The sequence below is a fragment of the Diplotaxodon limnothrissa genome, linkage group LG12, assembly GCF_057381915.1.
Source record: "Diplotaxodon limnothrissa isolate DT_005_m linkage group LG12, D_limnothrissa_male_GT1.1, whole genome shotgun sequence".
In the NCBI taxonomy this organism is placed as follows: domain Eukaryota; kingdom Metazoa; phylum Chordata; class Actinopteri; order Cichliformes; family Cichlidae; genus Diplotaxodon; species Diplotaxodon limnothrissa.
Genome location: NC_140607.1, coordinates 1875984 through 1891937, shown reverse-complemented (window position 1 = coordinate 1891937; position 15954 = coordinate 1875984). Strand labels below are relative to the sequence as shown.

The following is a 15954-nucleotide window of genomic DNA, read 5'->3' as shown; positions in this document are numbered from 1 at the left end:
TTCTAAACCCCGTCCAGTTTATTATCTATGTGCACTCCAATGTATTTATAGTCCTCCACAATCTCCACATCAACTCCCTGGATTGTAACAGGGTTCAAGGTTTCCTGGTCTTCCTAAAGTCCACAGTCAATTCTTTAGTCTTTCTACTCGCACCACGTGACAAAGGAGTCAACCACAGCCCGGGACTCCATCTTATCAACCTCAGTGATGCATCCAGCCATCCCAGAGTCATCAGAAAACTTCTAAAGATGGCAGGTCTCTGTGCAGTCTCCAGAAGTTCTCTGAAGGATGCTTGACAGACCTGGCGCAACTGAACGTATAGTGACGGTGCTCTGGAAACACCAAGCAGAGGCCTCGGTCCACAAGATCTTCAACTTGCACCTCCGGAACAGCAACAACAGCGTTCTGAGAGAGACAGGGGACACTGAGTCCGAATGGACCATATTCAGCACCTCCATTGCTGAGGCTGCTGCACTGAGCTGCAGCTGCAAGGTATCTGGTGCCTGTCATTATGGTAACTCCCGAGCTAGATGGTAGACACTGGAGGTGAAAGGAGCCACCAGGCTGAAGAAAGAGTCCTATCGGGCTTGGTTAACCTGTGGGGCTGGAGGCAGCCAGGAGGTACCGGCAGGCCAAGTGGAACGTGGCTCTGGCAGTGGCTGAAGAAAAAGCTCGGGGGTGGGAGGAGTTTGACGAGACTTTCAGACTGCCTCAAGGCAATTTTGGCAAATTGTCAGGTATCTCAGGAGGGGGAAGCAGTGCTTTATCAACACTGTGTTTGGTGCTTTTAACATATTGTCACACTGTGGAAGGAAAACTTTGAGGACCTCCCTAATCCCTCTGGCACGTCCTTCATAGAGGAAGCAGACTGCGGCAGTTAAACAACAACTTGGAGGCAGAGCCCCTGGGGTCGATGAGGTGTATCCTGAGTTCCTGAAGGCTCTGGGTGTTGAAGGGCTGTGCGGGTTGACACGCCTCTACAATATTACTTGGTAATCCAGAGGCAGTACCTCTAGATTGGCAAACCAGGGTGGTGGTTCCTATCATTAAACAGGGAGACTGGAGGGTGTTCTCCCACTATAGCACCTCAGCCTCCCAGGGTTCTTGAAAGGATAATCCATCAGTTTGTCAAACTTCAGATACAGGAGGAACAATGCGGTTTTCGTCCGGTCGTGGAACACCGGACCAGCTCTTTACCCTCGCGGGGATATTTGAGGGTGCATGGGGGTCTATCCAACCAGACGACGTATTTTGTGGACTTGGAGAAGGTATCAGACTGTACAAACGAAAAAGTAGTCAGTCTGACCTGTGTCCTGGAGAAAACTCCGACCTAGATGAATTCCCTAGCATGAGTAGTGGTCACATGTAAGCAAAAAAGTGTATTTGAATTGGCTCGGGACAAACCAATTGCTACCATCTCATATCACTTCTCCAGCTTATGATTCTTCTGTTCCCCCAAATTTATCAGCTGTATTAGCATCTACCCCAGTCCCCCACCAACCAAGGCGGACACACAGACACCCTAAAACAGCAGCTGCAGCTCTCCAGGCCCCAGGAAGCCGCCACAGACAGTCCCAGAGACCACCTTCATCCACCGGCAAGGCGACAGGGAGACAGAACCTTAGCCGACCACGTGTACTAATGGAATTGCTCAGTGGTCCAGATAAACATCATCCAGTTGGTATTTTGAGGAGGCAGATATTCTCTGCAAACTTATGTGATCTAGGAGGAGATTTTTGTACTTCTTCAGAATAGTTTTCTATTCTGAGAGAGAGACCGGTGCATGATCACTGATAGTTCCAGGATAAATCTGAGTGCCTATAATAGCCTCATCATGGAGCTGCTAACTAAAAAGTAGTAAAGTAAAAGTGTGAGTGGTGTACTGGATGACCCTGAGAGAGGTCAAGGTCAAATTTATTTGTATAGCACATTTCCAGACAAACAATGCTGCACAAAGTGCTTAATAATATAAAATGCCATTAAAAGAGACAATGTAAAACAATAATAACAATATCATACAATGATAGGACAATAAAATAATTAAAACAATAACTAAGAATATTAAAATAAGACCAGAATGCTTGGGTCATAGTGTGTTAAAAGCCAGGGCATACAAATGTGTCTTTACTAGTGATTTAAATTTGGTCAAGTGTTTGTGCAGATCTAATATTTATGGGGAGACTATTCCAAAGTCTGGGACCTGCCACAGAGAAGGCTCCATCACCACGAGATTGAGACTAGTCCGTGGCATGGAAAGCATTAATCTTGAGCTAGACATGATGGTTTTTCCTGGAGCATAAACAGAGAGGAGCTCAGACACGTAAAAACAAACAAGTGAAAGTTTAAATTGGATCCTGTAGGAGACAGGAAGCCAGTGTAGAGAAGCTAAAACTGGAGTTATATGCTCTCTCCGTTTGGTACCAGTTAGCAGGCGAGCAGCTGGATCTGAAGACGATGGATGGAGGCCTGGTCTAGACCAAAATACAATGAATTGCAATAGTCCAACCTGCAAGTAAGGAAAATGTGAATAACACATTGAAAGACGTTAGCCGGGAGGTCTGGCTTTACCTTGGCCAGCTGTCTTAACTGAAAGAAGCAGGACTGAACTGCTGCAGTCACCTGCTTATTCAATTTAAAAGAACCATCAAGGTAGACGCCGAGGTTTTTTACATGTGTTTTACAGTAGGAGGAAAAGGGGCCCAGAGAGCTATCAAAAATGACAACTTCAGTTTTATTTTCATTTAGCTTTAGAAATTTAATGAAATGAAATGCTGTACCGTGAGAAGATGGAGCCCAATGGCAACAAATAGAGGGCGAACAGGGCAGGGCCCAAAATAGAGCCTTGAGGTACACCGTATTTAAGAGGGGCTATTTTGGATTTATGGGGGCCCATATTGACATAAAAAGACCTTCCTGACAAGTGGAACCGAAACCACTTTAGGGCAGATCCCTTTAAATCTCTTAAAGCATGATGGGACACAGCCTGTAGCAAGGGACGTATTAATTAATCTCAGGATAAAAGGCCCGACAGTATTAAAAGTGCTTTTAAGCAAGCTTGGGGGGAGACAGTCAGAGGGGCAGTGTGATGATCTTAGGTTACTAACTACCGCAGTCAAGTCATTAAGGGAGACGGGATCAAAGACAGCTGAGCACACAGGAGAAAGACTCGGATCTGAGGCAGCAGACGACGAGACAACAGCCCTGATGGATAGAACCTTGTTGTTAAAAAATGCTAAAAAATCATCACAAATACTTGGTGAAGAAATGACTCCAGCATTATCACGTGAACTAAGAAAACGATTAAGGACATTAGAAAGTACCTGAGGCCTGTGACTGTTTACTGACACCAAGTTTGAGACAAACTGTGTCTTTGCAGTTTTTACAGCTTCTTGGTGAGCAGAAAGACGAGAAAATCTATAGAGAAACGTGCAATCTGTCCTTTTTCCATCTTTCGGCACGTCTATAGTCACGTCTAAGGGAGCGCGTATGTTCATTCAACCACGGCTCTGATAATTGCTTAGTGCACACAGTCCTAAACGGAGCAATCGAGTCCAAAATATCAGTGCAGGTAGAATGAAGAATGTCCGAAAGGTCCTCAACACTTTTACAGGTGGAGTTCATTATTCCAGAGTCCCTAAAGGCAGCAGAAAAAGCGGCGCTGTTAGAGCATTAAGCGCTCGCTTTTTGTGCGCTGGGGCGCACGGCTTATCTACCGAGCAGCGCAGCGTTAGAGTGAACAACACAGGAAGACGATCAGAGATGCACAACTCAGATATTTCCGTGATGCACACATCCAGCCCGCGGGAAAGCACCAAGTCCAGTGTGTGACCTTTTTCTTGCCTCTGAGAGGGATGTGAACGCCACATCGCAAAGACCAAAATCACATGTGTGTTGTTTGAGTGTAGACTGTCAGTTCCTCTGACTCTTGCTGTCAGAGTGAAGGTGAAAGTGAAGAGAAGAAGGTATGAAAAAAGGAGGGGTCATCAACATTTGGCCCACATATACTAACAATAAACAGATCCATATTTTCAATACATATATAAATATTAATACCTGCCTTCTGTGTGTGTGTGTGTGTGTGTGTGTGTGTGTGTGTGTGTGTGTGTGTGTGTGTGTGTGTGTGTGTGTGTGTGTCACACAGAGCCTGAAAGTCCTTATGAAGACTTTACTGACTAACGTATCAGGACCTTTGGTCATGTAAAGTGTTTCTGTTGTTCACAGGACAGCCTCTTAACTGCATCCACACTTGAGGACCTCACCTGTGGGGACAGGTCCTCTGAGCTGAGCAAGATTCTGCTGGTACCTGAGAAGCAGCGACCCGTGATCCAGGCGTATCGCAATTCTGTGTGTAGCGAAGGGGCGGAGCAAAAGTCAGCACGCTTCAGGCAGCTGAGCCTGGAGCTGAGAAAGCAGATCAACACGCAGAGTGTCACCGAAAAGGTAACATGGAGGACATTGTCCATCAGGCCATTTTTAAACATTGGTATAGTTACAGTTATCATTGAGAAATAATATTGTTAACTATATGCATGTTTTTCATTTCCAAGACCTACTCTACTTACTGTTTTGAGACCTCCAGCCCTGGAGTTTAGGGATAGGAATTGATAGGAATTTAGCGCTTCCGAATCCATTATCGATATCACTTATCGATTTGATTCCTTATTGATTCTCATTGGCTCCGTTTTCAGAGTACAATGATTGCTAAGCAGTAATAAAGAAATTACATTGATGCAAATTAATTGCATGAGAGTCTTTCTGCTTTAGAAACATGAACAGGTAGAACGGGAGTTTGCAGCCTAACTGCTCATCAGCTTCTTACCTGTTGAAGTTCAGGGTCTGGCTGCTGGGGTCGGCATTCACTTAGCTTTCACTCTGGGCTCTTGGCTAGCTTAGCATTAGCATGCTGTCTGTGCAGAAGCTTGCAAAGAACCAAAGTTGTGTTAGCAACATAATGCGGTTGTTTATGTCCTGGATGCAGTTTTCCACTTTACCATCATGCTGTCGTCCTTTGGTGCAATAAAACTATATTTCTATATGCACTCTGTAGACTGCGCCTCTGTTTTCCTCGTCTGACACACGAACTGATATTAGCTGATTGTAGAAGGAGTGCACGAACTGATAAGGGGAATCATTGATAAGGCAGACTAACAATTCCAAGGAACTGGACTTCTAGGGACCGGTTTCCTACAAGAATTTGCTCTCGACTCCCATCCCTACCTGTGGTAGTCTAATAGTTGGTGCCCGAGCACTGAAATTGCAAGAGCCCTATTGTATCCTATTGTATCTGATCCATTTAGTGCGAAACCCCTATTCTGTCTGCTTCATTCAGTTTTAGGTCTTCAGCACAAAGTGCAGAGGCGTTATTGTGTCTGCTCCGTGGATTATTATTATTTTATGGAATGAATCAACGTTCTAAAGTCATGACCGTGTGTGCACATGCTTCAGTAACAGAGAAAATGTTCATATTTTACAGGTTTCACGTACTGAGACTACAGGATGCTTTTTTTGAACTTTTTGAACTATATTTGCTCAGTTTCACATACATCATCCATCTGGACCAAACCTGTCATATGGGTCCATCCCTGAACCCAGTACTATGTTAGCTTTTAACAATAGTCACAGCACCACATAGTGGTGACAGAAACTGGTTTCTCAATTGTCAAGTCTGTCAAAAACTGGGCATGCTTGAGTCCAAACTGTCAGACGTCTAATATTGGTCACTATTGTGGCGCCACCTAGTGGCAACAGAAAATATGCAGTAGATTATAATCATCATCCCATCCATCCATCCATCCATCTGTCCATTTTCTTCCGCTTATCCGAGGCAGGGTCGCGGGGGCAGCAGCCCAAGCAGAGAAGCCCAGACCTCCCTCTCCCCAGCCGCCTCCTCCAGCTTATCTGGGGGAACACCAAGGCGTTCCCAGGCCAGCCGAGAGATATAATCTCTCCAGCGTGTCCTGGGTCTGCCCCGGGGCCTCCTCCCGGTGGAACACCTCGCTCAGGGGGCGTCCTTGTCAGATGCCCGAACCACCTCAGCTGGCTCCTTTCGATGTGGAGGAGCAGCGGCTCTACTCTGAGCCCCTCCCGGATGGCTGAACTGGATGCGTGCCTCATCTGATTCCCACTGCTTCACACTCGGCTGCAAACCATTCCACTGCGAGCTGGAGGCCATCACTCAATGAAGCCAACAGAACCACATCATCCGTGAAAAGCAGAGATGAGATTCTGAGACCAATCAAGTGAAGCCTTCCACCACTTGGCTGCACCTAGAAATTCTGTCCACAAAAATTATGAACAGAATCGGTGACAAAGGGCAGCCCTGGTGGAGCCCATCACCCACTAGGAACGAGTCCGACTTATTGTCCGACTTATGTTGGACCAAGCTCTCGCAACGGTTGTATAAGGATCGAATGGCCCGTAGCAATGGGCCAGACTCCCCATATTCTCAGAGCACCTCCAACAGGACAGTCTGAGGGACACGGTCGAATGCCTTCTCCAAGTCCATGAAACACACGTAGACTGGTTGGGCAAACTCCCATGCACCCTCAAGTATCCTTGAGAGGGTAAAGAGCTGGTCCAGTGTTCCACGACCAGGACGAAAACCGCATTGTTCCTCCTGTATCCGAGGTTCGACTAACGGACAGACTCTCCTTTCCAGCACCCTGGCATAGACTTTCCCAGGGAGGCTGAGGAGTGTGATTCCCCAGTAGTGGGAACACACCGTTCGATCCCCTTCTTTGAAGATGGAAACCACAACCACCACCAGGTCTGCCGATCCAGAGCTACCACCCCTGATCTCCATGGAACATTGTAGAGGCGTGTCGACCAAGACAGCCCTACTATAACTAACAGTACTTTGTAATTTGATCTGTATCTTCTAGGTTATACACTACAGGTAAAAAGTTTGGACACACCTACTCATTTAATGCTTTTTCTTTATTTTTACTACCCTTCCTACATTGTAGATGCAAACTGAAGACATCAAATAGGGAGGGGCCAGCCACCCTTCGGAGGAAGCTTATTTCTGCCGCTTGTATCCGCGATCTCATTCTTTCAGTCACTACCCACAGCTCGTGACCATAGGTGAGGGTAGGGACGTAGATCGACTGGTAAATTGAGAGCTTTGCTTTTACACTCAGCTCCCTCTTCACCACGACGGACCGGTGCTGTCACTGCAGCCGCTGCACCAATCCGTCTGTCGATCTCCCGCTCCCCCTCCGCGAATCGCTACCTTATCGTGGTGGAGGGGTTTGTGTGTCCCAGGGATCCCAGGAGCTATGTTGTCTGGGGGCTTTTGCCCCCTGGTAGGGTCTCCCATGGATGAGGGACCAGACAAAGAGTAATTCAGAAGACCCCTATGAAAAGACCATCGAGGGAACAGTTCACCCTGCCCGGAATAGGGTTACCGGGGCACAGCCCTGGAGCCAGGCCCGGAGAGGGTGCCCGAGGGCAAGCGTCTGGTGGGCTGTGCCCGAAAAAGGGACATAGGCCCATCTTCCTGCAGACCCACCACCTGCAGGAGGCACCGAAGGGGTCGGGTGCAATGTGAGTCAGGCGGACCGATTCCCGGCTACCAATACTGGCAATTGGGTAATCATCATCCCATGTAGGTGAAATTTTAGTTGGTGCTTCAACACGATATAGATCAGCAAGACATGCAATAGTGAGTATTCTCCATTGCACCTAAAAGTGCAAGCACCTCATTGTATCCGGCCGGTTTAATATTAGTCAGGGAAATGTTTGACCTTTGTGAGGACCTAAACATGTCCGCTATGGGGAAAAATAGTAACATAACAGGAAGTCCAACATTTTGATTTTAGTCATTTTATCATTAGGACCTGATAGAGTCAGCCAATCAAGTACCCAAAAGCAAAGGAAGTAACTGTATGGCAGGAACTGGAGACAACCTAAACCACATTCTGCACTCACTACGTCTAAAGATTTTAGAAACCAGTACTGTGATCACCCAAAGGGGGATTTGGCTAGAACCTGGGAGGAGCAGTGCAGAGCTCTTAAATGGATGTAACGTCTGAAGATAATTAAAGTCTCCGATCGTATATAACTGGTTCCACATATAAGTGTGCATGTGTGACCCCCATAACTAGCACCTTTGCTCATGTATCTTGGGCTGGCCTCTGCCTCCTCCTTTTAATTGATGTGTTTTAAGGTTTTAAGGTTTTTTTAAGGTACCTGTGATTTCATGTAATCTGAATAAAAACCTGCTGAAAGTGTATTTTTTTTTATACAAATTATATATTTATATATATTCAATATTAAGGTACTAAGCTCAATGCCATATTTAAATGCCATACGTATAAAGTAATAGATGTCTGTTAATTAATTTCTATTTTATCATGTGTGACAAGTATTTTGGGCTTCAGTCTCAGTTTATGCAAATTGGAATTATTTCAATCAAATGGAGGATGCTTTAATTAATTTTGCTTTATCCTGAGGCTAGGGAGAATTAAACCTTATTTAAATATTTACATTTTGGATGATTAAATCTCTATAACTTGCTATTGTGGATTGGTAGTACTACTTGTATTTAGACTGTGATCTGAACGGCACGTTTAACTGGCAGATATAAGTTTTTTGTTAGTCATACTAAGCGTGGGTGTGGACTCTTCCATCTGTACGGTTTGATTTGATTTTTGTCTGGATCCTTTTCTTTAGTTTGTAATTCTCTGGGAACCATGAAGACCCAAGCTGCTGCTACAAGTTTTTTTCACTGTCCAGGAGTGTGAATGTGGACTAGCAGCTCTGTCATTGAGGTCAGCGTGAGGTTGTGTGGGTCCAGTTTGCAGAAAGACCAGTTGATGCCTGAATGTGAGTCAAAGAGGCACACGACTACAGAACAGACTTTGTTACTTACACAAAGAGTTTCTGAAAGTCGGCCTTGCGAAAGACAGTTGTAACAGTACTGTGTGGTTCTCTGCCCCGAGACACCGACAGTGCTGTCAGATGGTAAGCATGTCTATTATAGTCTACGCTTCATAATTGTCTAGCAGCCTTTGGACATGCATTTGAAATGCAATAAGTCTCCTAATCAGCTAGAAATATTAACAAATTTACCATCTAGTCAAAGGAAAGAAAAAGCAACTAAAAGCTATTAAACAATGACGATGTTCAAAAATTTAAATAAACATGCATTGAAGTCAAAGTTAGTGTTGAATCATTCCTTAATTTGTAGAAGCACGAAGACTTTACATTTGTCTTTGGTTGAATATAAACTAGGGCTGAACGATATATCGCATTTGCGATAATATCGCGACATGATCAAGTGCAATTTTCTAACCGCAAAGGCTGCGATTATACTCTGGACATGTCCAAATTCATGGGCTGTATCCTCCTGAGGCCGCATTTGTAGACCGATTACGTCACAGCGACGCGCCGAAGGCTGTCCAAATTCGTAGACTCCTCCGAATGTAGCCGACAAATGCGTCCTCCTTTTCCCCGAATTTGAAGGATGGGTCGGGTGTGTCCTTCGTGGCCTACCATATCCCAGAATTCATAGCGCGGCCCAGCCAAACTCCAGTTTCCAGCAATGGCGGCCGCTACTAAGTTTTAAAATTACTCATACTAATCTTTCTGGGTCACAAAATAAACTTTTAACATATTTTCAGGCGAGAAAGTAGCTGTGTAAACATCAAATATCTGCTCGGTTTATCAAGATATCCCATATTTGCAAAAGTGCTTCGACGTTTTCAGAGGCGTCTGCTACCCACCAGCTCGACAGCTAGCCGGGAGCTCGAGGGTTACTGATGCGGCCGAGAACGGCACAACTCCCGGCACATCATTTTCAGATCACCGCGGAGTTTCGCTGCTCGGGTTAAACATAATATATAAGTCACTTAGACAACCTAAAAATGTTATTGTTGGGCTTTTTTCAGTGTTTTGTTTGTTCGTGAGTAAATCGGTTTGGCTGAGATTAAAGTTATTAGATTAGATAAAATAAAACTTTATTAATCCCCCGGGTGGGTTCCTCCTTGGTTTTCACACAGCTGACTAAACGTCAAACAGAAAACTTATTAAACAGAAGTATGAGACAGTCGAGAATTTACACCAGTGTCTGGTTATATTTTAGATAGCAAGAAGCAGACGGCCGAGTTTATTAAACTCCACCGAGACAGCGGTGACGCTAATCAGAACTAGACCGTCCAATTTCACGCCTTTAAACTTTAAAGGCGTGTTTGTGTGTGTGTTTATACAATTGCTATTATGTTTGCACTTTATGTGTAATGTTACTGACTGCAGAGATCAGTAAGATGTGTGTATTTTTTATTTATTAGTTTTATTTATTTAATATTATTTTTTTATTGAATGACTGTCTAGTAGTTCACAGATGTCGAAAAACTGAGTGTGGTAAAGCCACTGATTTTGTTTATGTATATTTCTGCAATCTGCACATTGTACTGACTTTCATTTTAATGTTTACACCAGGGTTCCTTGTCAGCACTTTATGCTCAGATGTTTGTAAGCTAAAAATAAACTATTGTGTATGTTCAAATATACTGTTGTGATTGAAGAAGTTAAATAAAAATGTCAGTCATCAATTCATGCATCACCTCATGTCATCATAACAGAGGTCTGTCTTCCAGGAAAGAACAGTTTAAAATTAATGTAATATAGTATTGGCCATACTATAAGATGTATTGCTTGTCTTTGTTTAATAATACAGAAGACAAAGACCTTAAAAAATAATCGCATATCGCATCGCAATCGCAATATTGGGGCAAAAAATCGCAATTAGATTATTTTCCATAATCGTTCAGCCCTAATATAAACCTGCTGTAATGATCGTTGTTGAGTCATTTTTGTTATCTGCTTGTGCTACTTTTTGAAGGAACAATCAGATTGGTTATTATTGCCAACATTTTGGGCTGCTTCTTCTTCCAACTGTTGTTTCAGTTGGTCAGTTTCTCTGTTTAACTACTAAAAGCTTCTGGACCTGGTTCAGTGTAGTTTCTTCATCTTCTCTCTATGGTTGAGGTGAGTTCATTAATCATTTGACAGATTGTTATCATTGTCACCAGAAGATCTCTCGTTATCCATATGAGCAACAGGCAACTTAAACAGGCTCGTTATAAGGAAAAAAATTAACCCAGAATAATGCAGCTCACGTGACCCCAAGTGTTCGCAAACCCACTGGTTAATACCAGGAGGTCCATGCCTTATCTTACCCATCCGGCATTGAAGACAGCGGGGAGACTGCGCACAATGCTTTTAGTGAGAGGTAATCGAGAATATATGCTGACTGCACCTGTGCTGCTAAATAGTGAAGTCAGTGGTCACCCTTCCCTTTTGTTTGACTCTTTGGCCTTGAGACATCCATCCACATGTGTGTGGAATATCTGGATGCCTGTGTGCAAGCCCACATCCATGTCTACAGTCAAAGTCGTCCCCTTCCTGGCCTCATTATGTCAAGATTGGTAATCTTGGTAACAGGTAATCTGCCACTATATTACACTTGCTGATGGTGAACCTAAAAGGCTGACGTGAGAGTTACCATTGTAACAGGCAGCTGTTGTAATTCTGTTCGAATTGATCCAAGTGGCTGCTTGGTGGTCAGTTTCCAGATCAAATTCCTATCTACACAAATAATATTGGAGTTTCTCCAGTGCCCACTTAATGGCCAAGGCTTCGTTCTTCACAGTGGAATACATTGTGTCATGTGGGTTCCGGCCAAGATATAGGACTGGATGTTCTTTTCCATGGTCTCCTCGGGCCAGGACTGCTCTAGAGTGATCTGTGGAAGCATCAACAATCTTCAGCTTAAGTCAGGACTCCTGCAGAGAGGTCTGAATCTGAATCAGAATCAGAATCAGAATACTTTATTGATCCCTGGGGGAAATTATTTTTTGTTACAGTGCTCCATTTTAAACCAACATTAAGACAAGACAGACAATACACTAACTAAGAATAGTACAATATATACATATATATACATACATACATACATAAGTCACTCATAAATAAATATTTGGAAAAGAAACATGTGTAGTTGTAGCAGCAAACAGTGTGTTAAGTGGATGCGTTGTACAGGGAGATGGCCACAGGCAGGAATGATTTCCTGTGTCGTTCAGTGGTGCATCATGGGTAATCTCAGTCTCTCACTGAACGTGCTCCTGTGACTGACCAGCATGTCATGGAGTGGGTGGGAGGTGTTATCCAACATTGTCTTTATCTTGGACAGCATCCGCCTCTCCGACACCACCTTGAGGGAGTCCAGCTCCATCCCCACAACATTGCTGGCCTTACGGATCAGTTTATTAAGTCTGTTGGCATCTGCGACCCTCAGCCTGCTCCCCCAGCATGCAACAGCATAGAGGATCGCACTGGCCACAACAGACTCATAGAAAATCCTCAGCATTTTCTGGCAGATGTTGAAGGACCTCAGTCGCCTCAAAAAATAGAGACGACTCTGGCCCTTCCTGTAAAGTGCTGTGGTGTTTTTAGCCCAGTCCAGTTTATTGTCAATGTGTACTCCAAGGTATTTATAGTCCTCCACAATGTCAACACTGACCCCCTGGATTGAAACAGGGGTCAAGTGTTTCCTGGTCTTCCTGAAGTCCACGATCAGTTCCTTGGTCTTTGCCACGTTGAGCTGCAGATGATTCTGCTCACACCACGTGACAAAGGAGTCGACCACAGCCCGGTACTCTGTCTCATCATCCCTGCTGATGCATCCAACCACCGCAGAGTCATCAGAAAACTTCTGAAGATGGCATGTCTCTGTGCAGTGGCTGAAGTCTGTGGTGTAGAGGGTGAAGAGGAAGGGGGAGAGGACAGTCCCCTGTGGTGCCCCTGTGTTGCTAATCACCTTGTCAGACACACACTGTGGGAGACGTACATATTGTGGTCTTCCTGTCAGGTAATCAACAATCCAGGACACCAGAGAAGCATCCACCTGCATCGCTGCTAACTTATCACCCAGGAGGGTCGGCCTGATGGTGTTGAAAGCACTGGAAAAGTCAAAAAACATGACCCTCACAGTGCTCGCCGGCTGGTCCAGATGGGTGTAGACACGATTGAGCAGGTAGATGATGGCGTCCTCTGTTCCGAGACGAGGCTGATAAGCGAACTGAAGGGGATCCAGGTGTGGTCTTACTATGGGTCGCAGCTGGTCCAGGATGAGCCTTTCCAGGGTCTTCATGATGTGGGAGGTCAGTGCCACGGGCCTGTAATCCTGGGGGCCACTGGGACGTGGCGTCTTTGGTACAGGGACGAGGCATGATGTCTTCCACATCACCGGGACCCTCTGCAGACTCAGACTCAGCATAAACAGTTTATGAAAGACTCCACACAGCTGGGGGGCACAGGCCTTGAGGACAAGGGGACTCACTCCGTCTGGTCCAGCAGACTTGCCTGAGTGAAGTCTCCTCATTTGCATCTCAACCTGGTATTGAGTGAAGGTGATGGGTGGGGGAGGGGTGTCAGGAATCTCACAGGAGGCAACATGTGAAGAGAGAGGCTGGCACAGTGGTGTGGCTCTGGATTCCAGGCTGACTGCAGGTGAGGTTGTGGGGGTGGGAGCAGACACTGTGGTGTCGAATCTATTGAAAAACAGATTCAACTCATTGGCTCTATTCTCACCTCCCTCAGCTCCCCTGCTGTTGGTTGGCCTGAATCCAGTGATGGTCTTCATGCCCCTCCACACCTCTCTCATGCTGTTCTGCTGGAGTTTCCACTCCAGCTTCCTCCTGTAATTGTCCTTAGCCTCTCTGATCTTGTCCTTTAGTAACACCTGGATCTTCCTCACCTCCTCTTTGTTGCCCCCTCTGAAAGCCCTCTTCTTGTTGTTGAGGAGGGCTTTGATGTCCTTAGTCACCCACGGCTTGTTATTTGGGTAACAAATGTCTGTTAACACATAGTGAGTGAAAAAGGTGACTGAAAAGGAAAAACTCAGTTTGAAGCCTGATCTTGAAAGTAGAGATAGTGTCTGTCTCCTGAATCCAAACTGGAAGCTGGTTCCACAGAAGAGGGGCCTGAAAACTGAAGGCTCTGCCTCCCATTCTACTTTTAAATACTCTAGGAACAACAAGTAGGCCTGCAGAGCGAGAGCCAAGTGCTCTAATAGGGTGATATGGTACTACAAGGTCATTAAGATAAGATGGGGCCTGATTATTTAAGACCTTGTATGTGAGGAGCAGGATTTTGAATTCTGGATTTAACAGGAAGCCAAAACAGGAGAAATCTGCTCTCTCTTTCTAGTCCCTGTCAGGACTCTTGCTGCAGCATTTTGGATCAGCTGAAGGCTTTTCAGCGAGTTTTTAGGACTTCCTGATAATAATGAATTACAGTCGTCCAGCCTGGAAGTAATAAATGCATGAACTAGTTTTTCAGCGTCACTCTGAGACAGGATATTTCTAACTTTAGAGATGTTGCACAAATGGAAGAACGCAGTCTTACATATTTGTTTAATATGTGCGTTGAAGGACATGTCCTGGTCAAAATGACTCCAAGGTTCCTCACAGCGTTACTGGAGGCCAAGGTAATGCCATCCAGAGGAAGAATCTGGTTAGATATTATATTTCTAAGATTTATAGTAACTTCAGTTTCGTGTAAATTTGAGAAAATTAGAGGTCATCCTGGTCTTTATGTCTTCTAGATTAACTAATTGGTGTGTGTTAATTGACTTTGTGGATAGATAAATTTGGGTATCATCTGCACAGCAGTGAAATGTGTGCTATGCCTTCTAATGATACTGCCAAGGGGAAGCATCTATACATTTTTGGAGTACACATAGATAATAAACACCAATGCACTCTACAGGAAGGGCAAGCGTCGTCTTTATTTTCTTAGGCAGCTGAGGTCTTTTAAACATCTGTTGGAAAATGCTCAGGATTTTCTATGAGTCTATTGTGGCCATGCTATCCTTCGTGAGGTTGCATGATGGAGCTTCAGGTTGAGGGTCGCAGATGCCAACGGACTCAAACTGGTCCGCAAGGCCAGTAATGTTGTGGGGATGGAGCTGGACTGCCTTAAGGTGGCGTGGGAGAGGCAAATGTTGTCCAAGATAAGGACAATGCTGGAAAATACCTCCCACCTACTCAATGACGTGCTGGCCAGTCGCAGGAGCACGCTCAGTAAGAGGCTGGGATTACCCAAATGCAGATTTAACAACACAGGAAATCATTCCTGCCTGCAGTAGCACTGCATTGGTACAAGATGATAACAGTGGAGAATTATACCCTTTAGTTAGTTACAGCACTTTCAGAAAGACGTCTACTGTGAGAATATCTGTTCTCAATGTTGTGTAATCTCTTATTGTAAATTTATTAAGAAGTGATCAGAGAAAAAAAGGACATTAGGGAATGTTGTTAAATATTCAGTTTCTATGTCAGAACAAGATCTCTATTGTGATTAAAGTGGTGGGTGGGTTCTTTTACATTTTCAGAGAAGCCAATAGAATCTAAGAACATATTAAATGCCATGTTGAAGCTGTCATTACATTGGAGATTATGTATCGGAATTTCAGGAGCGGGACCACGCCTCCAAACATGCTCCTTCCGGTTGTCATCTATATAGGTTCCCCCCAGTTCTGCAAACTGTTCATTCTCGTTTACGTGCAAACAGGGTCCATTCTCGGCAAATACCTTTAAACACAGCTCATCTCTCAGGAGTAACGTAGTTTTACAATCACCATCTCGACCGTCAGCGCGTCAGACGGCACCAGGTTGCCAGGTACCTTTCTCCTTCATTCGCAAAAGCAGCAGCAAGCTTTTCGACCATCGGGTTGCCAGTTTGCATAGTTAAGGAAAAAAATAAAAGGGCACAGAGTTGCCAGTACTCCTTCCCTCCATAGCAAATGCAGCATACTTCGGCACTGAGTTGCCAGGTTCCCAGCCTCTTCCATCCTTGGCTAAACTCCGTAGCAAACGTCGGCACCGGCCAGGTTCCTTGATCCCTCATTCCTGAAAGCAGCAGCAGCTTCGGCAGTTGGCAGTTGTCTGC

At 44.9% G+C, this 15954-nt stretch overlaps 1 protein-coding gene across 2 annotated transcripts in view; it reads left to right on the top strand.

The window, feature by feature from the left end:
* abca2 (ATP-binding cassette, sub-family A (ABC1), member 2) overlaps nt 1–15954 on the top strand; it is a 116332-nt gene that overhangs the window by 29185 nt on the left and 71193 nt on the right. For both annotated transcript variants that reach the window (XM_085367023.1, XM_085367024.1), the window contains one exon: nt 4222–4440. In XM_085367023.1, coding sequence (XP_085223149.1) covers nt 4222–4440 — 219 coding nt within the window. The remainder of the gene's footprint in view (nt 1–4221; nt 4441–15954) is intronic.